The sequence below is a fragment of the Simochromis diagramma genome, unplaced genomic scaffold, assembly GCF_900408965.1.
Source record: "Simochromis diagramma unplaced genomic scaffold, fSimDia1.1 OVJJ01000338.1, whole genome shotgun sequence".
In the NCBI taxonomy this organism is placed as follows: Eukaryota; Metazoa; Chordata; class Actinopteri; order Cichliformes; family Cichlidae; genus Simochromis; species Simochromis diagramma.
In genome coordinates, this window is record NW_024387088.1 from 118,461 (window position 1) to 146,027 (window position 27,567).

General features: G+C 41.5%; 2 protein-coding genes and 1 long non-coding RNA gene across 3 annotated transcripts in view; 1 reads left to right on the plus strand and 2 right to left on the minus strand.

The window, feature by feature from the left end:
- Window positions 1-251: 251 nt before the first annotated feature.
- On the minus strand, window positions 252-7,094 carry LOC120742707. The gene is made up of 2 exons (XM_040046149.1): window positions 7,090-7,094; window positions 252-3,128 (listed from the first exon to the last, which is right to left on the minus strand). The coding sequence occupies exon 2, from the start codon at window positions 3,102-3,104 to the stop codon at window positions 2,007-2,009; it is 1,098 nt and encodes a 365-aa protein (XP_039902083.1). The 5' UTR covers window positions 3,105-3,128; window positions 7,090-7,094; the 3' UTR covers window positions 252-2,006.
- A 399-nt stretch (window positions 7,095-7,493) lies between these two features.
- Window positions 7,494-27,567, plus strand: part of LOC120742701 (GTPase IMAP family member 8-like) — a 33,657-nt gene continuing 13,583 nt past the window's right edge. Inside the window, 3 exon segments of the mRNA XM_040046141.1 lie at window positions 7,494-7,612; window positions 13,748-15,047; window positions 15,668-15,744. Of these exon segments, the coding sequence (XP_039902075.1) occupies window positions 7,588-7,612; window positions 13,748-15,047; window positions 15,668-15,744 (1,402 nt within the window). The 5' untranslated portion in view covers window positions 7,494-7,587.
- Window positions 8,444-10,476, minus strand: LOC120742712. Its single transcript, XR_005697933.1, has 2 exons — window positions 10,372-10,476; window positions 8,444-8,734 (listed from the first exon to the last, which is right to left on the minus strand). It is a non-coding gene; the product is annotated as an uncharacterized LOC120742712 (long non-coding RNA).

The following is a 27,567-nucleotide window of genomic DNA, read 5'->3' on the forward strand; positions in this document are numbered from 1 at the left end:
TCCACTGGGCGTACCCGCCCGAAACCCACCTGTTTCCCCAGGTACATGACTGTCGCTTTGGCGAACTTGCACTTAGCGAGATTTAGAGTCAACGAGACGTCAGCCAGTCACTGAAATACCGATCGCAGGATGGCCACATGCTCTTCCCACGTGGCTGTGTATATCACCACATCATCCAAGTACACATTACATTGAGGCACGTCTCCTACAACCAGCTGCATCAAACACTGAAATGTGGCCGGAGCGTTTTTCTTGCCAAACACCATCACGGTGTACTGCATGAAATGGTCGGGTGTGACAAATGCAGAAATGTCAGAGGCTCTGGGGGTCAAAGGCACCTGCCAATATCCTTTAAGAAGGTCCAGTTTGGAAATAAATGTGGCAGGACCTATGTTATCAATGCAGTCCTCCATATGAGGAAGTGGAAAAGAATCGGCGACAGTCACTGCATTTACCTTACGGTAGTCTGTGCAGAAACGTGGGGTGCCATCAGACTTGGCCGTGAGTAAACATGGAGAGCTCCAAGGGCTGTGACTCTGTTTCGCCAAACCATTCTCCACTAGATAACTGACCTACACGAGGGCACATCACCAAAGAGAAAGGGGTAGGAGTGCAGTAGATTAAGCACATCTTCGCACTGTGAAGGGGACAGATGAGACAAGTGGGCCGTTACTTCGGCTAAGTAAGCTGAATTCGCCAACCGTCCACACTGTTGTCCCTCAGAAAGTATATGCAGATCGTCGTCAGCACTGGCCTCTACACTCAGCACGGTGGCAGAGACAGAGCTGGAGGTTGCCGCACTGGCAACAGTCTCATGGGTTTCCCTATCATGGTAGGGTTTTAACATGTTGATGTGGCACAGGCGTGTTTTCCTCCTGCGCTCTGGGGTACTGAGAACATAATCTGTCTCAGACACTTTCCTCACTATGACGTACGGTCCCGCAAAACGGGCCGTAAGAGCAGAACCAGGCACCGGTAGAAACACTAAAACCTTGTCCCCAGCCTGAAAATGCCTTTTCACAGCCTTTCTGTCATGCCACGTCTTCATGCACGCCTGGGCAGTACACAGGGCCTCTTTCGCTAATGAGGTAGCACGTTGCCAACGATCCTTACATGTCTTCACAAAATCTGCCACGTTAGTTTTTGGAACACCCCCCCACTAAGGAACCTCTCTTTCAACATCTTTAGCGGGCCCCGCACCTCGCGGCCAAACACAAGGGTAGCTGGGCTGAACCCTAAGGATTCCTGCTTAACATTGCGTATTGCAAACAGTACAAAGGGGACACCCTCATCCCAACTTCTGCCCGTGTCCTGGCAGTACTTTTTTAGCATGGCCTTAAGTGTTTGGTGCCAACGCTCAAGTGCACCCTGCGACTCTGGGTGATAAGCACTAGACACAGAATGAGAGACGCCCAGGGAAGCTAAAGTCTGTTTGAAAGCTCGAGATAAGAAGTTAGTTCCCTGGTCTGTTTGCACTGTTTTTGGAAGACCAAAGGTGGTGAAAAATTTGATTAGCGCCTTAGTAATGTTTGCAGTGGTGACCCTCCGCAGAGGAATTGCTTCGGGGAACCGCGTGGACAAGCACATTATGGTCAACAAAAACTGATTGCCTGCTCGTGTTCTTGGCAACGGACCAACACAATCGACCAAAACATGCTCGAATGGCTCACCAACAGCAGGTATTGGACATAGTGGGGCGGGGGGCACAGTTTGGTTTGCCCACCAGTTGACACGTATGACAAGTATTACAGTACTTCGCAACATCTGTCTTCATTGCCGGCCAGAAGAAGTGCTGCAGAATACGGTCATATGTTTTAGTTATCCCCAAATGTCCTGACCATGAATGGTCATGGGCTAACTGTATCACGTGCTGACGTAAACTAGCCGGGACCACTATCTGTTGGACTACACTCCAGTCCTCCCCTGGCTTTGAAGTCCACCTGCGCATTAGCAATCCATCAAAAACAACAAACGTCTGCTTCCTGTCTCCTGTCGGATGATCACTCTCATCTACGCCAGCAAAACATTTGGTTAACGACAGGTCTTCTTTCTGAGCGATAATAAGGGCCTCCCGTGTGAGGAGGTGGGGGGGGGGCTGCGGGTTCAGGAGCAGGCTCAGCCACTTCTTGAGCCAGTTCCTTGGCATCAGGACCCACCTCCTCGGAGGGCATCACATCCATCTCCAGCATAGAGCCGACCACTGACCCTGACAAGTCAACCACTTCTCCCCGCCGATGGGCCTGTGACCGGGTAAGAACACCTACGGGAAATACATCCGGGTGCTGCCGATTTAAAACATCTGGCAAGGGGCTTGGGTCAGGGGTCTTTGTGACCTCTGGGGTAGGATAAACCTTCCCGCCTGCAATGTCATTGCCCATTATGAAGTCTACACCATCAATCGGGAAACAAGGACACACAGCTACAGGAAAAACACCGCTTATCAGGTCACTTTGCACCCAAATTCGATGGAGGGGGGCTGGCACATAAGTCATTCCAACACCCCTAACAATAACATCAGTGCCGCTGGCGGTCTTTTCATCAAAGGCAAGGGCGCTAGCCAGTATGAGGGACTGTGAACCACCTGTGTCACGTAGAATGGTCACATTACGCCCATCTCCAGGCTTACCAGAGAGTGACACCGCTCCTTTGATAATGAAGGGTTTAAAACATTCGTCAGGTTTTTCGGTGCCAGGTGGTCTGCTACCAGAAGAAGCGTTTTTAATCAGCCCTATCCCTTTTGGTTTACGTGGTGTTGAAACTAGCTGTCTTTGCCTGTAGGTCTCCCAATCCGCTATTAAATGGCCGGATTTAAAACAATAGAAACATTTCCGGTCTGACCTGGGACGAGGCACAGGCACCTCTCTCCTTGTGTCTTGCTCACCACTAGCACCGCTAGCCTTTGCTAGTATGTCGCGTCGCTCATGCTTAACAACACTGGTTTTATGGACGAGTGCAAACTCGTCAGCCAGGGTCGCGGTCTGCTGCAACGTAGAGACCTTCTGCTCATTCAGATATACCGCCATCCGCTCGGTGACGCAATTTTTGAACTCCTCAATGAGAATCAATTCCCGTACCGAAGCTAGGTCTGCAGCTTTACAGGCCATACACCACCGATCAAAGAGGACACTCTTTTCTCTTGCGAAATCCAGGAAGGATTGACCCTGCACCTTTTTCAGCCCCCGAAATCGCTGCCTGTAAGCCTCGGGAACTAGTTCATAGGCTAACAGGATTGCACTTTTCAGTTTGTCGTAGTCCAAGCTGCATTCAGCGGACAACGAGGAACAAACTTCCTGCGCCTTGCCCACCAGCTTGCACTGTAGCAGGATGGCCCACGCATCCCGCGGCCAACGCAAGGCTGTCGCTATCCGCTCAAACTATTCAAAATAAATCTCCACCTCAGTGTCACGAAATGCAGGGACCAGACGACTATTCCTTCCTACATCAAACTGAACGTCTGTATGTGACAGCGAAGCCACCACAGGAGGGGTGGAGGCATGCTGGAGTTCCAGCTGTTGCAGCTTGACCTTCGTCTCCGCCTCCACTTTCATCAGCTCAACCTCTCTAGCCCTAGCCAGTTCTGCGTCCAAACGCCTAAGCTCTATCTCCCTCTTCAGCTGGAACTCTCTCTCGCTCTGCTCTTTCTCCAGCTGGAGGCGAGCTAGACGGACTTTGAGCCTAGCATCCTGCTTAGAACCCTCTGATGACTGGGTGGAGAGTGGATCAAAGTGGGGCAGCGTCATAGGCCCCCCCTCGGGCAACCCCTGGTCCATAGGTGTGGACACTGCTGGTTCTACAACCTGGCCTCGAACGTGAGGCGCCGCCGCACTTGGTCCAGCCGGACCGGGTGTGCTCGGCGGTTCTTTCATTACAACCACCCTCTTCAACAACCCGGACACCAGAGCGGCCTTCAGCTCGGCTTTGCGTAGACCAGTGGAGACACTGATCCCGTAATGTGTAGCCAGCTCGTGCAGGTCTCTCTTCCTACAAACATCCAGCAAGGCAAGCGACGGCTCTGCCGTAAACCCAGCAATATCAAAAGTGGCCATGAAAACCCAAAACGGCCTGCCAAAACACAAGCAAACCACTGAAAGGCCACACACACACACACACACACACACACACACACACACACACAACGCCTTCACTACAGAACTACACACAGGCGAAAGAGAAATGTGTTGTGTAAAGTCAACCATTAATTGAAAATCTACCCACACTCCCCCCAGTCCTGCCTGCTCAGAATCTAGCCTGTCCTAGCTTCTGGAGCGTACCAGGCTCGAGGCCACTTTAAAGGCGAATCATCAAGCGCCAAAAGGCACCGACAAGCCTACCCCCAACAGAGAATTAATCCCCACCCGGGTTTGCTCCGAAAATAAAAAAGGCAAAACAAAAAAAACGAGTGTCCGAAGGAAGAGCAAATGCTCAACTAGACACTCCCCTGTGCTAGCCGGGGAGAGCAGCAGTTGCCAAATGACCTTCACACAACACACAAACACCTATACGCACTTGTAATCAACCCAATTCCTTTCATTCCGATCCCGGACGAGCCCCCACTTTGTTACGTCCCCTCTTAAATGCTAGGCGATGAGGGTGGGGGGACAGTAACAGTTAGATCCAGGTGGAATGAAAAGAACGCCAGGCAGAGGTATTTAATATAAACAAAGAACAACAAAGAAAGCAACAATAAGGCTTCAACAGAAAGAGACAGCAACGCCGCTAGCAAACAATATCCAGGCAGGCCACACAAACTAACGAAGGCCGCCGTCACTCATGGGCAATCACTGCTCAGTTAAGCACTACTCACAAAGAGCCACACACCAGAAGGCTGGTCACACGCAGCAGGCTGTTCCACACCTAAGCCAGTAGCACACTCTGACCAGCACAGAGGAAATCCACCAGAAACCTCTCCCTCCTCTTCCACACTGCTCTTCTCCAGCTTATATCACCCCTGAGGGTAATTGGTTGTAACGAGAGCAGATGAGCAGCAGGTGTGACCTAAAGGAGAGGGCAGGGGCAGAGAGAGACAAGGGGAGGGGCCAGAACGAAGGAGGAGGAGAGGGAGAAGACAACACCACGCCCACACACTCCCACAGCCTCCCACGATGTAACAGGTTTAAATGTATTTTTTTGTAATCATTCTACAAAACAATAAACAAAAACCTCCTTCTCCGTCAGATGGAGCTGAAAGTTAATGTAGTAGCAGGTAATGTAAACATTTATTTGCTGCCTGGGATACAGTTTGACAGATGTTCACAAGGTAATGTACAGACTTCCAGGTAAAAGGAGGCCTGTTCATTTGCACTGAATGATATTATATGTTATAGGCCTTTAATGTATTTTAGGACTATCTGATTAGAGCAGAACATCCAAACACTCAGTAACATTTCAGTATTTTCTGAGTTTCTGTTTACATTATACATGCTTCCCTTAGGCAGTATCATTAGAAGACATAGCATACATTTTCACTGCTATGCAGATGACACCCAGCTTTATCTGTCCATGAAGCCAGATAACACACACCAATTAGTTAAACTGCAGGAATGTCTTAAAGACATGAAGACCTGGATGGCCGCTAACTTTCTGCTTCTTAATTCAGATAAAACTGAGGTTATTGTACTCGGCCCTGAAAAGCCTAGAAATATGGTATCTAACCAGATTCTTACTCTGGATGGCATTACCTTGGCCTCCAGTAACACTGTGAGGAACCTTGGAGTCATTTTTGACCAAGACATGTCCTTCAACGCACATATTAAACAAATATGTAAGACTGCGTTCTTCCATTTGCGCAACATCTCTAAAATTAGAAATATCCTGTCTCAGAGTGACGCTGAAAAACTAGTTCATGCATTTATTACTTCCAGGCTGGACTACTGTAATTCATTATTATCAGGATGTCCAAAAAACTCACTGAAAAGCCTTCAGCTAATCCAAAATGCTGCAGCAAGAGTCCTGACAGGGACTAGAAAGAGAGAGCATATTTCTCCTGTTTTGGCTTCCCTTCATTGGCTTCCTGTTAAATCCAGAATTGAATTCAAAATCCTGCTCCTCACATACAAGGTCTTAAATAATCAGGCCCCATCTTATCTCAATGACCTTGTAGTTCCATATCACCCTATTAGAGCACTTCGCTCTTGCTCTGCAGGCCTACTTGTTGTTCCTAGAGTATTTAAAAGTAGAATGGGAGGGAGAGCCTTCAGTTTTCAGGCCCCTCTTCTGTGGAACCAGCTTCCAGTTTGGATTCGGGAGACAGACACTATCTCTACTTTTAAGATTAGGCTTAAAACGTTCCTTTTTGCTAAAGCATATAGTTAGGGCTGGACCAGGTGACCCTGAATCCTCCCTTAGTTATGCTGCAATAGACGTAGGCTGCCGGGGGATTCCCATGATGCATTGAGTTTTTCCTTTCCAGTCACCTTTCTCACTCACTATGTATTAACAGACCTCTCTGCATTGAATCATATCTGTTATTAACCTCTGTCTCTCTTCCACAGCATGTCTTTTATCCTGTCTTCCTTCTCTCACCCCAACCGGTTGCAGCAGATGGCCGGCCCTCCCTGAGCCTGGTTCTGCCGGAGGTTTCTTCCTGTTAAAAGGGAGTTTTTCCTTCCCACTGTTGCCAAAGTGCTTGCTCATAGGGGGTCATATGATTGTTGGGTTTTTTTCTCTGTATCTATGAAGCACCTTGAGGCGACTTATGTTGTGATTTGGCGCTATATAAATAAAATTGAATTGAATTGTACCTAAAGTAAGCTCAGGCCAGCTCCTAATTAATACCTGACTTGTTTTTGTTCAGATTATGTTGTCAAAGCACTTGATCATAGATAACAGCCCAACGAGTGTCCACGTCCTCTCTACTGTATCAAGTCCTTTAATAATGTTTACACTGTACATAAATTTGCTGATAACTGAGATCCAAATATATCTGCTGAGTTTTAACAGCAGTACTGTAATAATTTTGTTTGTCTGCAGGGATAAAGAGGACACATGAATATGCATGTGAGTAACATTTAACCAAACCAATTTCAGTGAAAGTTGAACTACACAGAAAATAAAGTTCTTTATGTCTTCTTTCAAAACTGTTGATGTAACTCTGGACTCCAACACCACCCATCAAAGACTGGTGCTGTCATCAGACCTGAAGAGTGTGAGGCTCCTGTTCAGTTGAGTTGATTTATTATGCTGTCTTGTCTGGAAGCTGTTCTCTTAGCATAAATCACAACTGAGCACTACAGCAGAGGAAGATCATGTAACCCTAAATGAAATATAAATATTAAGAACAGTGTCTGTGACTAACTGTCAGTGCTCAGAGCTCCACACTTACACAGGTTAAACACCCAGATTAGAGATTAGCTCTCCTTTTTTCAATGCACCAAACACAAAACATGCACAAAGTATGAACTCCTCTGTCATACAAAAGTAACTCAACTTGAATGACATGAACAACTACCTGTTTCCTGTTGATCTTGCTACATCCCCTCTCAGACTCATTTCCACATATTCAAACACCGCAGAGCGATAAACAGGAAACTGCTGAGCAGCAGAACATCAGCAGACAGATCACACATCAACTGCCTGTACGAGACAGACATGGCCAGCAAATACACTCGTCTAGGTGAGTGCATTTAAAAAGACTAATCTGTAACATTATTTTTAAATAAAACTTTAATAAAACTCAACACCCACTTATCAAACTGAACATTTATTAGATTCTAGTCATTATTTGAGTTTATCTTCTTGTTTGATCTCTTCCTCTAACAATTTCTCTTTGTTAATATTACTTTTGACGTTTTTTTTTAAGCACAATCTGATGCCCAACATGAACATTAGCTTTCAAAAGCTGGGTAAAAAAAAAATAACAGACTGATTTTTTTTTTTCTTTGATTAAAACCCAGAGTCAGAACATGAAGAAAACAAATTTTTTTTTTAGGAAAATAATTGGTTCGTCATTATCATCAACAGTTTGTTGATGACACAAGAAGAAAAGAAATATGATTTGAACATACAGTAAACCTGCAGAGAGGAATGAAGTGGTGAAGGTGTTTCCTTAGTCGTCGCACTGAACACTTGTTTTCTTCACAAACAAACATTTAGCACTCTGAAGCAGGAAGTATAGGGCAGCAAACTGCAGTGAAACAATTTTGAGGTTTCATTGCTGCATTAAAGTACGTATCTATTCAAACACTTCCTCCTTATGCTTTGTGCAGCTTGTACTCACCCATGTTAGAGATAAGATTAATAACTTACTTTCCCAATCTTTTGTTTCACCTGTTTCAAAGTTTTTCAGACTTTTTGCTGCAATTAAACTGAAAATGAGCCAATATTTTTAATGAAATATCAAAATATCACAGTTTAAACAATTGTAAATACGGGTTTGTAAAATTACTCCATTCCTTATTATTTAACACATCCTCAGAACTTTTTATTAGGGTTGTACTTCCCTTGGAAGGATACGTGCGTAAAGTCAGTCCTGTCAATTTTCTACAACTCTTTAACTTCAGGTTTCCTTTCTTTTTGTTTTTTTTTCTACAGACGGGGAAGGATTAGGAAAATTAGTGAGTGCCTCGCACCTGCATCTCAGAATAATCATTGTTGTTTTGTTTTTATTTTATGTTAGTACAAAACAACAAGTTTTAAGGGAATCAGTCTTCAAATATTTTTGTAAAAAAAAAAAAAAAAAAAAAGAAAAGAAAATCCATCAGTGGGGAACCCAACACAAGCCTTACTTACCTTAACCCTTGTATGGTGTTCGGGTCTGTGAGACCCGTTTTTAGTTTTTTTCAAAAGAAAAATTAAACAATTAATTATTTTTTCAACCTGAAATGCATTGGCTTTGGCTTATTTTCTGTGAAGAACATAAATCCGAACTAATTTTCAATGACCTCATATTGTACCTCCCCCCACGCATTTACATTACATACAAGGTGTTCGGGTCCACTGGACCCAGGTCTAATAAAAGTGTTGAAAGTGTAGGTCCTGTGTTCCCACACTCTGTCTTCCTCCTTTCTGGTGCTGCTCATAGTGTTTTCTTCCCGTCCTGCTCCCGCACAAAGTTGCAACATCGTTGAAAATTCAACTATCAACACCGTCTGCTCTTACATTCCTGCACATTTTACCCTCTTTCTTGAGGGATCCAAATTTTATTTTCTCATAACCTGTCCCACCTGCAAATTAGGGGCATAATACTATAAATAAGACTTTGCCAGTGTGGTTCTTTATCCCAACTGATCAAGATGGCAAAAGATTATCTGCTGCGAGGGCCATCCAATTGATTTTGGAAGAGAGAGGGGCTTCGGAGGATGATGTTGACAAAAAGGTTTCAGAATAATTCACATTTCTGAAAATTCAGAGTCTGACAGTGACTTTGAAGAAGAGGATGAGGTTGAGCACCATTTAGTAACAAAACGAAGACGAGTACCCCATCTGCTGCCAGCTCCAGGACCAGAACAAGCCCTCCAGACAGCAAGTGAAGAAATATGGATGTCAATAACTGGTGAAATTGAATGGTCTTCTTGCCTTCTTGCCCAAGAAATGAGCCACCCTGCAGAGCTGTTACTGTGATAAGCCAGGGCCAACACGGCTGACAGTTACTCATGTGCAGGGCATCAAGTCTTCATTTGAGCTTTTCATCTCAGATTCCATCCAGAAAATTATTCTGGATTGCAGTAATCTAGAAGGACGGTGTGTTTTTGGAGAGAGGTGGAAGGAGATGGACCAAATTCATCTAAGAACCCCAAAGGCCTACTTTGGGGTTCTTATCCTTGCAGGAGTTTTCAGGTCCAAAGGGGAATCCACAGAATCCCTGTGGGATGCAGAAACCGGCACGAACCTTTCCGTGCATCAATGTCTCTGGAAAACTTCCACAAAATTTCCAGGATTATCCGTTTTGATAACCGAGACGACAGACCAGCTCGACGGCAGAGAGACAAGCTAGCTGCCATCAGGACAGTGTGGGATAAGTGGGTGCACCACCTCCCCCTGTTTTACAACCCTGGGCCTAATGTCACCATTGATGAGCAGCTGATCCCATTTAGTTGTGAAACATATTGCTTCACGTGTAAATGTGTTGTGTCTTTCCACTCACTCCACTTGATTATAACTGATTTATTTTTTTTATAACATTTTATAAAAAAATAATAAAAAAACGAGAAGCACATTAATTCATAAATGTGATCTAACAAAGGTAAAGGGAAAAAATTTACCATGTTTGCTGTTCATATGGCTTGTAATTGGGATGAAGTAAACATCTGTTGAGTAATTTAACATAAAATTGTTTGATAGTGTTAATTTGGAAAGCCAAAACTCTAGCGGGTCCACCAGACCCATGAACACTGGCTGAGTAACAAAAATATGAACACCACACAAGGGTTAAACCTGCCTTTAGTTTTCCTTCTCTCACTCCTGCTGATCAACTCTCCCAGGTTCTCTTTTCTAGGACTGCTTCTAAGTTTTACAATATTGCTGGAGCCCAGTGTTTATTTTTATTTTCTCAGTGATTTAATGTCAGTTCGGGCTGCACACAAGAGAGCATGCAGAAAATGGTAAAATTTGACTTTTAATTAAATTCCATTTTATTCATACCTCACCAAATCCCAAGAACAGTCACCTCAAGGCGCTTTATATTGTAAGGTAGATCTTACAATAATACATAAAGAGAAAAACCCCAAAATCATATGACCCTATGAGCAAGCACTTTGAGCGTGAAGGCAAGGAGTTAACAGGAAGAAACCTCCGGCAGAACCAAGCTCAGGAAGGGTGGGGCCATCTGCTGCGAGCAAATAGGGTGAAAGATGAAAGACAGGATACAGACATGCTGTGGGAGAGAGACAGAGATTAATAACAAGCAGGGCCGGTTCTAGACTGGCATATATGAGGGGGCAGACAGAAATGTAAAGGGGGCACATAGTGGCAATGGAGGCGAGAAAGGTGTGGGGGTTGGGTGGGGTTCTCTGGATTAGGGCTGCCACAAATTTATTTTGATAGTCGACTAGACATCGATTATTTTTGTGATTAGTCGACTAATCAGATCATCATCCATTGGACGTAAAATATACAGCTTATTGCACCAGCAGCATCTGCTCTTATATAACTATCATTAGCTTACAGCGTGAAGTGTTTAAGGTATGTGGTAACTAAAAATAAAGACAAGATGATAGTTTATTAAAGTTTTAATGAAATTTGGAGATTGTCTCGGTGAAGTTTAATAAACTCAGCCGTCTGCTCCTTGCTCCCTAAAATATAACAGGACTAAATTCTACCATCTCACACTTCTGTTTAATCAGTTGTCTGCTTGACGTTTATTCAGCTGTGTAAAAACTATAACTTTAATCTAAGCCAAACTGATTTATTCAGGAACAAATAAAACACTGAAAAAAAGCCAAACAATAAAATTTGTAAGTTATCTACGTGACTTATATATCATGTTTAACCTGAGTAGTGAAAGACCACTGGGGGTCTGAAAACGATGTGCTGGGAGTTTGGTGTTCTCACCGGCTCAGATATTTGAAGTATACACAGCTACATTCTCGCCTGAAAATATCTGAAAACATTATTTTGTGACCCAGAAAGAGTAATAAGAGTAATATTAAAACTAACTAGCTGCCGCCATTGTTGAAAACTGGAATTGGCTGGGCCACGCTATGAATTCTAGGATAGGTTTCGTCCAAAGGATACACCCGACCCATCCTTCAAATCTGGAGAAATGAAGGGCGCATTTGTCGGCCGCATTTGTAGGAATCTATGAATTTGGACAGCCTTCGTTGCGTTGCTGTAACGTAATCAGCCTATACATAGGGGGACAGGAGAATGCGGTTCCTGAATTTGGACACAGATACGATACCAGACACAGCTTCTTCTTTGTCGGGGTTTAACGGCAGCTGGCATCCTTGTAGATGCAGTGCTGACATCTTCTGTTTCAGTCCGTTACTACACTCTTAAATCCTACTACCTATTCCCGCGTCTTTCAGGATCTTACAAAGCTTCAAACGATGTGCCGACTATGAAATAAGTCATTGATGATTTTGAACGTCGACTAATCATGACAGCCCTACTCTGGATAACTGTTTTTGTCATGTAATTGGATTGCACTTAGTCAGGCCTCTACCCTAACACCTGACCAACTTGGGTGTCCCACCTGAAGGCTGAGCTTCTGCTGGTCAAGCTATTATGGTCACTAAGGTGCGCAAACCCGCTGACCATATTAAGGTGGCAATCTCTCAGGGGGATAACAGAAACCCAAATAAACAAAAACTAAAATAAAATATTGCTCATCAGATTCTAACAACTAAAAACATGACATTTAACTTAATTGGATAGCCTATATCGAATATATTTGAAGCAAACAATAACACTTCACACTATTGCCAATATTAACAAAACTAAAAAGGGTAGGCCTGGTTTAAAAAAAAAAAAAAAAAAAAAAAAAAAAAAAAAACAGAATTCACAAAGTCTTGAAAAATAAAACGTAAAAATAGAAATACAGAATAAAATAAAATATCCATCCAGATCTTTACAATTAACAACATAAAATCTATCATAATTGGAGGGCCTAATTCAAATAAATTTGCAAAATTAAATAAGAATAAAATAAGATCTCTCAATACAGCCAATACTTACAAAGCTAAAAAGGGCTGGCATAGTAATAAAAAAAAAAAAAACAGAAAACAAAAAAAACACAACATAAATACCTGTTTATCACAGTTTCATGGAATCAGAGAGACATTAAACGCACCTCATTGCCTGCAGTAGCCAAATGGAAAAAGTATGCTTTTCGCAGCTGCACTTCATCTCAGAGGTAGGTTAATAAATTGGATTTAACTTAACCACAATACTTTGACATGGGTTCTTTAACTGGAGTCCAACTTGAAGGCGGTGGCAAGATGCGTCGCATGGATGTTTAGCTGGGGGGAGGGGGAGCTCTCTGCCGAGTGTTGTGTGAGTCTGTGCATGAAACCTATCATTTAATTTGTGCCTTTTCTTGCTGATTTTTTCCAGCTACTGTAGTAAATCTTGTCCATATTCAGCTTGTGGGTAATAAATTATTTTCTTTCTAAACTTCTAAAAGTTTGACTTAAGGGGGCAGGACGTTTGTTTAAGGGGGCATTGCCCCCTCTTGCCCCAGCGTATAGCCAGCCCTGATAAGAAGTATGATTCAATGCAGAGGTCTATTAACACGTAGTGAGTGAAAAAGGTGACTGAAGAAGAAATACTGCATCATGGGAACCCCCCAGCTGCCTATGCCTATTGCAGCACAACTAAGGGAGAACTCAGGGTCACCTGATCCAGCCCTAACTATATGCTTTAGCAAAAAAGGAATTCCTCACATTTTCTATTTGTATTTCTCTTGAGTCTCCCTTCTAGAAATATTATATTAATGTAAGAAATCATTATTGGATATGGTTTTTTACTCTATAGGATACCAGATTTCAATTTAAAAGGTAAATTATACACGTAATTACACTAAAACCATGAGTTCTGCGAAAAAAAACCTGACAAGGTGGAATTTTTAAAATATTTTTCCCAGTTTCAGTCACAAAGCCCTTTATGATACTCCATTTCCTCTCCACCTTACGAGTTAATCTGCTGTAAGGTATGTGTTGGAGAATTATACCAGGGAGTCAAATACTTTTGATTTGAGGTTCCCTTTTTCACATGAGATACAGTATCCAGAGTCATATGTAGTGAGGAGGTAAAATTATTAACAAGATAATGATAAATTAAAAAAAATTGTACTACTGTTGTAATTCAACAGAGGAAGAAGAACCAGAGGAACCAGAGAAGCCAGAACTCAGGATTTTGCTTGTTGGAAAAGCTGGAGGTGGAAAGAGTGCTTCAGGAAACACCATCTTAGGAAAAGGGAATGCTTTTGAATTGACATCATCAGAGTGTCAGAAGGCAACAGGAGAGTTTGAAGGTCAAAAACTGGCTGTAGTTGATACTCCAGGTCTGTGTGGCTCCAGTAGAACTGAAGGGGAGTTGACAGCAGAGATGGAGAGAGCCATCTGCTTTGCTGCTCCTGGTCCTAATGTGTTCCTGGTTGTGATTCAGGCCAACAGATTCACAGAAGAAGATCAAGAAATAGTGAAAATCATTCAGAACATGTTTGGAAAAAAGTCAGCTTGTTACACATTAGTCTTGTTCACCCATGGAGATGACCTGAAGTCAGGTGGAGACACCATAAAAAAATTAATCAGTGGTAATCCAGCTCTCAGTGACTTCATCAGTCAGTGTGGTGAAAGATATCATGTTTTTAACAACAAAGACAAGGATCCCTCTCAGGTCAGAGAGCTGCTGGAGAAGATCAACAACATGGTTCAGACAAATGGAGGAAGATACTACACCAATGAAATGTTCCGAGAGGGTGACCTTAGGATTGTTCTTATTGGGAAAACTGGAGCTGGGAAGAGTGAATCAGGAAACACCATCTTAGGAGAAAACGTTTTTAAATCCTTACCATCATTGTCATCACTGACATCAGGGTGTCAGAAGAAAACAGGTCTGTTTGATGGTCAAAAACTGGCTGTAATTGATACTCCAGGTTTATTTGACACCAGAAAAACTGAAGAGGAGGTGAAGAGAGAGATCAGTAGCTGCATCAACCTTGCTGCTCCTGGTCCTCATGTGTTCCTGGTTGTGATTCAGGCCAACAGATTCACAGAAGAAGGACAAGAAACTGTCAACAAAATCCAGAATATGTTTGGAGAACAGTCAGCAAGTTACACTATGGTCTTGTTCACCTGTGGTGACAATCTGGAGAGAGATGAAGTCACCATAAAAAACTTGATCCATGATCATCAAACTCTCTCTGACTTCATCAGTCAGTGTGGTGGAGGATATCATGTCTTTAACAACACAGTCAAAAATCCCTTTCAGGTCAGAGAGCTGCTGGAGAAGATCAACACAATGATTGCGAGAAATGGAGGAGAGTACTACACCAATGAAATGTTCAGAGAAGCTCAGAGAGCCATGAACAAACCAGAAGCCGACCTCAGGATTGTTCTTGTTGGAAAAACCAGAGCTGGGAAGAGTGCAGCAGGAAACAGCATCTTACAGGGAAAAGTATTTAGATCAACATCTTCCTTTCTAACACCACAGTGTCAAAAGGAAACAGGTCTGTTTGAAGGTCAAAAACTGGATGTAGTTGATACTCCAGGTTTATTTGACACCAAAAAAACTGAAGAGGAGGTGAAGGAAGAGATCAGTAGATCCATCCCCTTTACTGCTCCTGGTCCTCATGTGTTCCTGGTTGTGATTCAGGCCAACAGATTCACAGAAGAAGATCAAAAAACTGTTATAATCATCCAGAATATGTTTGGAGAGCAGTCAGCATGTTACACTATGGCCTTGTTTACTTGTGGTGACAATCTTAAGGCAGATGGAGTCACAATAGAAAAAATGATCAATGACAATCCAATTGCGATCTCTAATTTCATCAGTCAGTGCGGTGGAGGATATCATGTCTTTAACAATACAGTCAAAAGGATCCTTCTCAGGTCAGAAAGCTGCTGAAGAAGATCAACACAATGACTGAAAGAAATGGAGGAGGATACTACACCAATGAAATGTTCAGAGAAGCTCAGAGAGTCATAAATAAACCAGAAGCCGACCTCAGGATTGTTCTTGTTGGGAAAACCAGAGTTGGGAAGAGTGCAGCAGGAAACATCATCTTAAGGGGAAATGTATTTAGATCAACATCATCTTCTTCCTCTGTGACATTAGAGTGTCAGAAGGAAACATGTCTGTTTGAAGGTCAAAAACTAGCTGTAGTTGATACTCCAGGTCTATACAAAACTAAACTAACTGAAGAGGAGGTGAAGAGAGAGATTGTTAGATGCATCTCCTTTGCTGCTCCTGGTCCTCATGTGTTCCTGGTTGTGATCCAACCAAACAGATTCACCAAAGAAGAACAAAAAACTGTGAAAATCATTCAGAAGATATTTGGTGAACAAGCAGCTGATTACACGATGGCCTTGGTAATCCATGAAGATGATGTGAATAAAGACACCATAGAAGAAGCAATCAAACATCCAGATCTCAATGACTTTATCAGTCAGTGCCGTGGAAGATATCATGTTTTTAACAGCAGAAACAAGGATCCCTCTGAGGTCAGAGAGCTGCTGGAGAAGATCAACACAATGACTGAGAGACATGGAGGATGCTGCTACACCACCAATATGTTTGAAGAGGCAGAGAAAGCCATTAAAACAAAGATGGAACGACTTCAGAAAGAAAATTCAAAGATGACGGCCAAAGAAGCAAGATACAAAGCTGAAAGAACGAACGTCATTGCTGATACCGGTGTTAATGTTGGAGTTGCTGCTGGTGCTGGAGCTGGGGCTGGAGTTGCTGCTGGTATTGGTGCTGGAATTGGCATTGAAGTTGCTTTTGGAGCTCGTGTTGGAGCCATAGGGGGTACAGTGGGGGTTGCAGTAGGAGCGTTAGTTGGAGGTTTTATGGGACTTGCAGCTGGTTTGAAAGCAAAATCTGTAACTTTGAAAAGCAAATTAAATGATTGTGTTACACAGTAATAATCAATGAAAAATAACATTTATGAGCAGCTTGTGAATGTTCCATTTACAAGGAAATAGATTAAAAAAAAAAAACAGTAATAGTAATCATTTTTTGAGTATGTGTTGTTTAGTAGATGGACTAAAGAAAAACATAATATATGAGCTGCAAATAAGAAAGACATAAAGTTAACCCTCTGGGCTCTATCCTGGCCATTTGTGGCCACTTTTCTTTTTTCAACCATTTTCATTCGGTTAATACAAATGGAATGAAAATTCCCAAAGGTGTATATTTTTTTTTCTGATTTTTTAATTTTCAACATCAGCTCCTTAATGTCAATAGTATACACTATACACCAAATTGTTCCTCTTGACTCTATCATGGCCCAAAATGGCCATGATAGAGTAGTGTAATTCTTATTATTTTTGTTTTTTTTTACATGAAATAATATCTTTAATAACATAATAGTTTTTTTATTAATTAATTGAATAGGAACTTATTACTGATTATTAGCTTACTTGTAATGATTGGGGAAATATTAAATTCTACTGTAAACCAATCAGTCTGTCAGATTGTGTACAATGTGTTTTGAAGCTGTGGTCTCACATTCAAATTCAGAATTATGAATTAAACAGATTAAATTTATTGATGTAAGTTGTTTTCTTGTTGTCTTTTCTAACAAAAACACCTGAAACGGACCAGTTTCCCATAAAAAGATTCACTGAGATGTTTGAGCCGATCAAATTGTGATGTAAAAGAACAGCAGACATTTATTTTATGTTTTCTCCATTGTGTCAAACGCATTTTTATTCAGTGATTAAAAACAGTCAAGTGAAAAATAATCTTCACACAGAGGGATAGTAAAACTGCATCAGTCATCATTATGAATCCGTTCGTTTAGTTTCAAGAAGCAGCACCACCTGCTGAACAAACTCTGACCTGCAGTAAAACTTCAAACGAAGCAGAAATATTTCTTTCAGCTCAGAACTTTAAGTATGTGATCGTCTTTGCTGAATGATGTGAAATGGACGAGACTGAATGTGGATGGATTATTTTTTTTAATCAACTGCTGCTTCTAAAATCAGCTCAAAAATTAAAAAAAAAAAAAAAAAAAAAAATCAGAAACAATCTGAATATTGTGTGTGAGACAAGAGAAACTTGTTAATATGAGAATAAAATGCAAAAAGACCAGAAGTTAAGGCTGGAACTGAAGGCACACATTTATTAAAGAACTACAGCAATGTTTAAATAATAATGAAATGAGATTGATACACATATTGCAGCAAGCTTTTGTAATGTCAGTAAGACATTACAGTAATGTTAAGACAAAACAAATGAATTATACAGTACTTTTACTCGAAGTTAAATTTACAGTTACTTTACTGGAACAGAATATTGTAATAGGTTTGTAATTTTACTGTAAATTAAATAACCTCAAAAACAGTAAATTAAATTGACCATTAATTAGATTGAAAATATTTATTACAACAAGTACAGCGATTGCTACTGTGATATTTGCATTAAAGTGATATCAATTACTGCAAATTTCAGTTGCAGAACTTTTGCTGCAAAATCAGTTACAGCAGGATTTTTTTTTCTTTGCTATACAAATGTTTACAAAGTTACTGTGAACACTTTTTACAGTAAATTACTTGCATCCAGCTGCCAGTAAGTGTTATAATTTACAGCCACCTCTTACAGTGCAGTGCTATCATCCTCCTCTGATTGTTTGAGCCTGCTGTCAGCAGTCAGTCTCTGATTACACCAACCTGCTGCAGCCAAAGTAAGTAAATTTATGAACATATATTGAATATAAATTGTAAAGAGAAGATTGAGGCAGCTGTGTGACATCACCATTTACACATTACATTGCTGAGGACTCAAATAACATGGTTGGATGGATGGCTCTCCATACTCTAACTCATACTAATAGAACAAAGTTTAAGTTCAGTCATACTTATAGTTTCATAAAATCACAGCTGCACAGAAAAAAATTGGAGTGTTACAATGTGCTGGAGTAAATGTCTCAGAGCTGATTTTAACCCCCAAAGTGTGATTTAAACACTTTCTGATTTAAATTGTGCAATGTTGGAGTTATTTGACAACATGTATTCAATCAGTGTTGACTTAACTCTTGAAAGAGAAAATTCTAAATACTGTAACTCTGCACAGAGGCTGGTTAAAAATGTTAAGTCTGTCATGAGTTTAATAACTTTAACTCTGTATAGAGTTGATTGTGAACTCAAGTTAAGCCCAGCCCTCCCAGTGCGGGCAGTTTTCTTAATCGGTTGGAGCCTCATGGAAGAACAGTACTGATTTTGCACCTGCATGCAGTTCTACAGGGTAAGTAGAATCAAGTCAAACTTACTAGCAATAACTGTTAATGCAAACTGTAAATAGCCTCTAACTATATCAATGTTACAGTTCACATTCAAGCTGTTAGTGATGAAAAAACAAAGTAAACTGCTCAGGCTGGCATTAATGCCCCTCTGTTTCATTTTTTGTGGAATCTGACATGTAGTTTGACATCAAAAGAACTGCAAAAAAAATAAAGTCTTCAAACATGCACTGTTTTATATAGTACATGAATGACTCAGGGTAGGTTTTATTTTGTCCTCTTAAAATTTTAATCTTGGATCTTGAATATTGGTCCAGGTTATGTCTAATCAACAACTGAAGTATGTGAAGCTAAATGAGGATGACGGACAGTACAATGTTCTGCAATTTAACGTAAAAGGTGTGTAGGTTATTTCTACTTTATCTTGGATAACGAATATGTTCAAAATAATATTTTAATACAAAGGTGTTCTATAATCAAGCACTTAACATTGAATTAAACAAATTGACTTTTTTTTTCTTTAGTGTTTTCTGACCTGTCTTCTGCTACTGATTTGTCTGACTCCAACTCAAGCGTCAGCTCACATGCCTCAACTATAATCAGAGTCAGAATACTTTATTGATCCCTGGGGAAAATTATTTACATCTTAGATGGTCTTAAATAAGGTCCCATGCAAGAGAGGAAGGATTTACAATACTGCTGCAGTATCGGCTGAACAGATTGCTACAAAGCTTGACTCTTGACCTTTGTTTTCCCTCTCAAGGTTCTAGAAAGGTTCAACAATAATAATAGATTGCATTTATATAGCGCTTTTTGAGACCCTCAAAGCATTACAGTTCCACTATTCATTCACACACTGGTGGAGGCAGCTACAATTGTAGCCACAGCTGCGCTGGGGCAGACTGACAGAAGCGAGGCTGCCATATCGCGCCATCAGCCCCCCTGGCCAACACCAGTAGGCGGTAGGTGAGGTGTCTTGCCCAAGGACACAACGACCAAGACTGTCTGAGCCGGGGCTCGAACAGGCAACCTTCCGATCACAAGACCAACTCCCAACTCTTGAGCCACGATCGCCCTTATTGCCAGATTTTTTATTTTCAATGTTCATTTTCTTTTCTCTTTTTGTGTTATCATTTTTAAAAGTTAATTGAAACTGTCTTAAGAAGCAAGTCTGGTGGTGACGAAGTAATACAGGAATACCAAGCAACAAACACCATGATATGCCACAAGATGACAAATGGTTAACATGCTTGTGGCTCACATGATTGATAGTCATGAGTATGCATTCAAATGGTAAATGGACTGATTCTTATATAGCGCTTTTCTACTCTCCTGGAGTACTTAAAGCGCTCTATACAACACGTCACATTCACTGTTATATGTATTTGAGTGCTTTCTAACTATCATTCATAATCCGATGGATGCATCAGAGAGCAAATGGGGGTTAGTATCTTGCATGTTAGGGATCGAATCCCCAACCTTCCGATCAACAGCTGACCTGCTCTACCTCCTGAGCTACAGCCTACTACCCTGACAAGTTCAGTGTTGTGTTCTTTATACTTGTGCCAAATAAATGCATACTGTCTAAATTTAAAAAAAAAAAAAAAAAAAACACAAAACAAAAAAACCCTGAAAATCTCTCAGGCACTGTAATGGAGACCAGGGGTTCCATTACCTTGTTGGCATTGTTAATGATAAATTGTTGGATTGGGAATTTAAAATAGGGTAATAAAGAAAAACACATTAGTTCTTATGGAATCTTTTATTAGGTTTATTTAACATACGATTAAATTGACAGCTTGTGAAGGTGACGAGACAGTGGGACTGGCCATCCTACCTAGTGATGTGACGTTCTGCATCGAAGCTTCGAAGCTTGTGTCGAGTAATGGAGGGGGCGTTTCCGCGATGCGCGTATCGAGGCTTGCTTCATTTATGGGAGGAGCTGAAGACGTCCGAAGCCTCGCTGCCCGGCTGTACCACGTGACTGGTTCATGAAGTGGTTCGAACTTTGCCGCGAGCTATGACAGCGATATACACCCCTCAGACTTCATTCAAAAATGTAGGTGTTTGATGGAGAGTTGCTGTTAGTGAGAGTTTGGAGACAGTTTGGAGGTTTATGAGAGTGAGGAGAGAAAGTCAGGAGAGAATGGAGCCAGCTAAGAAGAGGAGGATGTCCTCCCCTGTGTGGGAACATTTTGATTTTATTCCTCCCAACAAGGTATGTAAATTTCTACAGAAGATGTATTTTCACAATACTGATGGTGCAATACAATTTATGTTAAGCGGCTTTACTTTTGTACAAGGTGAAGTGTTTGCTATGTGCCAGGGAGCTGGGATATAACAACAACACCTCATCCATGCTTAGGCACTACAGAGCTTTGCATGAGAATAAGGGGAACACCGATTGTGGAGCAAGACCAGGTGAGCCATCAAATGCCATGATAGTATAGCATGCAGTAATGTTACTTGATGATATTATTATTATTATTATTATTATTATTATTATGGATTGGATTTATATTGCGCTTTTCAAGGCACCCAAAGCGCTTTACAATGCCACTATTCATTCACTCTCACATTCACACACTGGTGGAATATAACAATATTATACAACTGTTATAAGTTACGTGTGTGATATTTATATTTGTGCTTTGTCTTTATTGTCTTTCCTCAGGAGAACAATCTCAAATAGATGAAGACCTGGTTAGCATGGTGATTGAGGACTCCCAGCCATTTAGCATTGTGGAGGACAAAGGATTCAAAAGATTTGTTAAATCATTAAATCCTAGCTATGTTCTCCCTACTAAAAAGGTCATAAAAGCAGTGAAAATTTAGTTTTTACAGAATAAAATGTGAACAGGCAGGACTGAGGCTCAAAGCCTCAGTGTGTAGCTGTCCATACCTCAACGTTACAAAAGCTACTACTGTCCACACCCCAACCACACCTCACCTCACAGTAAATGATCATTTCCATTTTAAGCATTTCCAAATAATCATTTTCCATACTGACAGTATGAATATACAAAGTATACTGCCATCACTGCAATATACATGTTTTACACACTCCTTTTGTTGTTGACATTTACAGGCTGTGTGCAAAAGGCCACACTCTTCAAATTAATGCCAACTAATAGTGATGGCCCGCTTGAAGCTGGCGCTCCGGAGCGTGTGTCGAAAAAAACAACACACTGGTTCAGAAGCACTGTGTCGAGGCTTGCTTCGTTTGGCAAAAGTCACGTGACCAGTGACGTCCGACGCTTCATTACGCACGTAACTGCTTCGGTACCTGATTCAAACGGATATAAGGAAGTGAATCATCCACGGGATTCGTGGAGTGTGTTGACGGTGACAGAGAGCGAAGAGGTGATCATTCCACTGACAGATATGGAGCCAGCAAGGAAGAGAGGACGTTCTGGCGTGTGGGAATATTTAGGGCCCGAGCTCCGAGAGTGCGAAGGCCCTATTGTATCTGCTCCGTTTCTTATTATTATTATTATTATTCAGGCAAAACAAGGGCCTTTTTGAGGGCCTAAACATGCTCAAAAACTCATGAAATTTTGCACACATGCCAGGTTTGGTGAAAAATTTTGTATTTTAATGGTTTTACATATGAGCACTGGGAAATGGCTCTAGAGCGCCACCTATGCCTTGTTAAATGCAGCCCTACGACCATATAGTTTGAGCTACATGTATGAAATCTGGCACACATGTGTATCATGCCGAGTCGAACAAAAAAGTCTGTGGGCCCATTGATGCAAACCCAACAGGAAGTCCGCAATTTAGAAGTGAAGGTGACATTTTGGCTCTAATTTTGCCATTTCCATGCCTCGAACTTTTTCGAACTCCTCCTTGGAAATTGGTCGTATAAGCTTCATATTTGGTCAGTGCCAACTACACACCTGGGCGATGTTAAATTGCGGAGTTTTTGAGTTTTTGTGATATGGTGTGGCGGTATGGAGTGCCAGGACTGCCATAATGCATTAATTAAATACACCATTAAATAATTAATTAAATGTGTCAATAATTAATTAAAATTGGAATTAATTAATTGAATAAATAGTTATGACACATGTAATTATTTATGTATTTCACATTTTAATTAATTATTGACACATTTAATTAATTATTGACACATTTAATTAATTATTTAATGGTGTATTTAATTAATGCATTATGGCAGTCCTGGCACTCCATATGGCGGTGGCGCCACGGCGAATTTCGATAACTCGCCATGAAAATCTTATTGCCTCTCATTCCCTCATACATTGTCCGATCTGGACCAAAGAGCACACATATGATAAGGCTCCAGCCCTGAACATATTTCAACTGCCATATTTGACATCAAGGACAGCGCCACCTAGTGGGAACAGGAAATGTCATGTTTTACACTTTGGGGTACAGTATTGTGATGGGTGACATCTGCAGCCTCAAATTTCTCCAGGAAAGCCTTAAGGAGTTGGTCTTGGGTTACAGTGAAAACTGAGTTTTCGCGAAAGGGTGTGACCCCAGAAGCATGGCGAACTTTGATGTCTCGCCATGAAGAAACAAATTAGTATAACTCAATGAAATCCAGTCTGATCAGTACCAGACTTTACAGGAATGATGTCAGACCCGCCCTGAACAGATTGATGTGCCCATTGTCAGCAATACGCAGAGCGCCAACTAGTGGCAACAGGAAATATCATGTCTTTCATTTTGTTGTACTGATTTTCACAGGTTCATCATGGCCACCTCAAAAGCGGTGAATATCACCATCAGTCCCTCATGATGCTTCAGTGCAAAAATTGTGACTTTGAACGGCGCACCCTGTTGGCAACACTGTTCACCATGAAAGCTGAAGTGGCTTTTGAGGGGCTTGGAAAGTTTAAGAAGTCTTGAAAGTTAGCGCACCCCTCCAATGTGAAGAAGGCTTTGTTGTTATGATATCATTTTCCTTGAATAGTGCAAAATGGCTCCACAGCGCCCCCTACAAAATTTCAAAACATCAGCCCCTGCTCTGTGTTTTATCTATGAGTCTGAAACCTGGTAAGCTTATGGAAGATGTCAAGATGTACAAAAAAAGTCTCTTGGAGCAATATCCCAAATCCAACAGGAAGTCAGCCATTTTAAAATTAATGTGTAATTTTGGCAACATTTTCCCCTCTTTTCAGGCCTCATACTTTTACGAACTCCTCCAAGGGATTTCATCATATTGACGCGATCTCTTGTGTGTCGAATCTAAAGACCTTTGTGATATTAAATTGCGAAGCTTTTTACATTCAGGGAAACGGTGTGGTAATGGCGGCACGTGGTTTCAATCACTCGCCAAAAAGCAGTAATCTGCTGTCACTCAAAAACACAATGTCCAGTCTCTCCCAAAGTTCGCAGGCATGATTAGACTCGAGCTTGGAAAGGTTTGTTACGCTATTTGTAAGTAATGGTTCGAGCGCCACCTAGTGGGACGACTAACTAATCATGATTGAATGAGATGAATTGTTAGCTGGTGGTTAAATGCATAAATTCCATCAATGTGACATCAGAGCGGACGTGCTGGTTGTAGGTGTTGGGCGTGGCTCGACGCGCTGGGGGTGCGAGGGCCCTCATAACGCTGCTTGCAGCTTTAATTTGAGTTGATTTTGCTCAATCCATTTTATCTGCCGAAGTGAAAAACCTGAAATGTCCAAAATCATGTTTTCATAATGGAAATGCCATTACAGCATATGACTTTAGGAACACTTCCATGTGAATTAAAGCTGATGAAGACTACAAAAATGTATTTGACACTATACGTACATTACATTGCTACACAGTTTAGAAAATCATTTTGTTTATTGTTTTTAGGTGATAGTCTGCAGGACCCAGGAATACCTGCATATCTACCAGCTTGCAGTGTGGTTCCTGCACTCCAGCCTCTTCTGTTCCATGCAAGTGGATTTTCTCCAGGGCAGGAGAAACTATTTCTAAGAAAAGAAACAGACTCAGCCAGCGCACAGTAACACTAATCCTCTTTTTAAATGTAAATAACAAAAGGGCTACCTGACATAGATCATGTTTTTACTTTGCAAGTTCTTGATTAGGGGTGGGTTTTGATTATCGCCTTTCTGATTACAATCCATGCTAAATTGAATAAAGTGATATTGATTCATTACAATCCTGTGTCGATTTGTAAATTAACGTTATTATGCCTGAAATGCCAGCATCTCAGGTTAAACCTCACAACATGTCGTCAAACACCATACAGCTAAAACAGTAACTGGGAGCAGGTTTACGGATTCTGCATACAAACGAGAACACAGAGCGCGGACCCGACGCGTCAGAATCAGATTTTGATGTGTCGTCGGGTCCGCGCTGTGTTTGCCTCTTTTTTTCGCTGGCTTCTGCAGCTGCAGGTTTCATAACTCTCTGTTTACATCTCTAATTAAGTCTCACATGTGTCAGCTTTCTTTTAATAAATACGAAATTATGGATATATACTGATACATGATCAGAATTGTAATATTTCTGACTGAGGCAAAACTTTCCAGATTTCAATCAAATTGAATCGGATCCTGTATCGAATCAAAATGATTCTACAAATCAGTAACGATGCAGCCGTACTCAACTAAGCATTTTCCCTTTCCAGTTCACAATCAATCCCACCCCTAGGTCAAAAATATGTATAGGACAATTGGCCTCATCTAATATTCTGTATGAACCTGTCCAGCTGTCCAGTGATTAAATGACAAGTAGATGGAGGCAGGACTCCACAGCAGGGGCATACTCCATAATGTGCTGTGCGTTATCATATGTATAATGTATATATTGCTCACTTATTGTATTTACCAACATCAAGGAGTTATGAGCAAAGAAAGGCCACACCATAGTGCATGTTTAAATAGGGAAAGTTTATTGATCAAAATGTATTACGCAAACACGCATTACATTTTTTCAGCCCCCAATCGAGAAAACAAAACCAATTACATGTTCAAAGCAACGGAACGGTGGCCCAATATCAGAGAGGACTCCACTCTTGAGTGAGCAGTGATGATTGAGCAGTCCGTTTTATTTTGAAGATTCAAGCTGCTCTTCAAAATTTTCGCCACCAGATGTCACCGGAGAGGACTGTGTTGAAAAGCTTCGAGTAATGAACCATTTTTCAATACAAGCTTCAGTGCTTCGGAAAGCTTCATTTGGCCATCACTACCAACTAATAGTGATGTGACGTTCTGTATCGAGGCTTCGAAGCTTGTGTCGAGTAATGGAGGGGGCGTTTCCGCGATGCGCGTATCGAGGCTTGCTTCATTTATGGGAGGAGCTGAAAATGATGACGTCTGAAGCCTCGCTGCACCACGTGACTGGTTCATGAAGTGGTTCGAACTTTGCCGCGAGATATGACAGCGATATACACCCCTCAGACTTCATTCAAAAATGTAGGTGTTTGATGGAGAGTTGCGGTTAGTGAGAGTTTGGAGACAGTTTCAAATCAAATCAAATCACTTTTATTGTCACATCACATGTGCAGGCACACTGGCACAGCACATGCGAGTGAAATTCTTGTGTGCGAGCCCCACAAGCAACAGAGATGTGCAAACACAACAACACAAACGAGCAAAATACAATGGCCGACCTGAAACTAATAAATATATGTACAATATATAATAGTGTATGCATTTCTGGATGTGTATACTAAATATTTTCTTGTGTGTATACACATTTTTACAAATTAAATAGTAAAAAAAACAAAACAATAATAATAATAATAATAATAATAAAATATATAAAATATACAGAGTTGAATATGTGCAAAACAAGTGGCATTTATATACAGTGTGGAGTGCATAATGTTGAAGTTCCAGTAGTGAAGCTGAGGTGTCTATGACGTGTTCAGCAGTCTGATGGCCTGGTGGAAGAAGCTGTCTCTCAGTCTGCTGGTACGGGACCGGATGCTGCAGAACCTCCTTCCTGATGGAAGCAGTCTGAACAGTTTATGGCTGGGGTGACTGGAGTCCTTGATGATCCTCCCCGCTTTCCTCAGGCACCGCTTCCTGTAGATGTCTTGGAGGGAGGGAAGCTCACCTCCAATTATCCGTTCAGAGCACCGCACTACTCGCTGGAGAGCTTTGCAGTTGTAGGCGGTGCTGTTGCCATACCAGGTGGTGATGCATCCAGTGAGGATGCTCTCAATGGCACAGTGATAGAAGGTCCTGAGGATGCGGGGGCTCATGCCGAATCTTTTCAGTCTCCTGAGAAAGAAGAGGCGCTTTGGAAGTTTATGAGAGTGAGGAGAGAAAGTCAGGAGAGAATGGAGCTGTTAGGTTTGTATTGTTGATTGTCATTTATGCTTAGAGTTTTGTAATTAGTTGTAGATTGGTAGAGGTTTTGATCCTTGATAGTCTGCAAACTTTGTGTGTATTAGACAGCACTTTGGGAGCATGAGAGGTCATACCGTGTCTTATTGTTTTATGGTAGGATTAACGTAGTTGCGTCTGTTCTAGTCTAAGTGCTCTTTGTTTAGATGAACTGCAGGACTTCTTCACCGTATTATCTAGGATGAACCATCTAGGGTGAGGGGGAGGCTACCCTCTTCCTGACCAAGGATGTTTGACCCTTTGATCAGCAATACAATTTATGTTAAGCTGTCGTTACTTTTGTACAAGATGAAGTGTTTGCTATGTGCCAGGGAGCTGGGATATAACAACAACACCTCATCCATGCTTAGGCACTACAGAGCTTTGCATGAGAATAAGGGGAACACCAATTGTGGAGCA

What these genes read in the sequence shown, in the direction of transcription:
- LOC120742707 (XM_040046149.1), bottom strand. Translation starts at nt 3,104, where the DNA reads ATGGCCTGTAAAGCTGCAGACCTAGCTTCGGTACGGGAATTGATTCTC.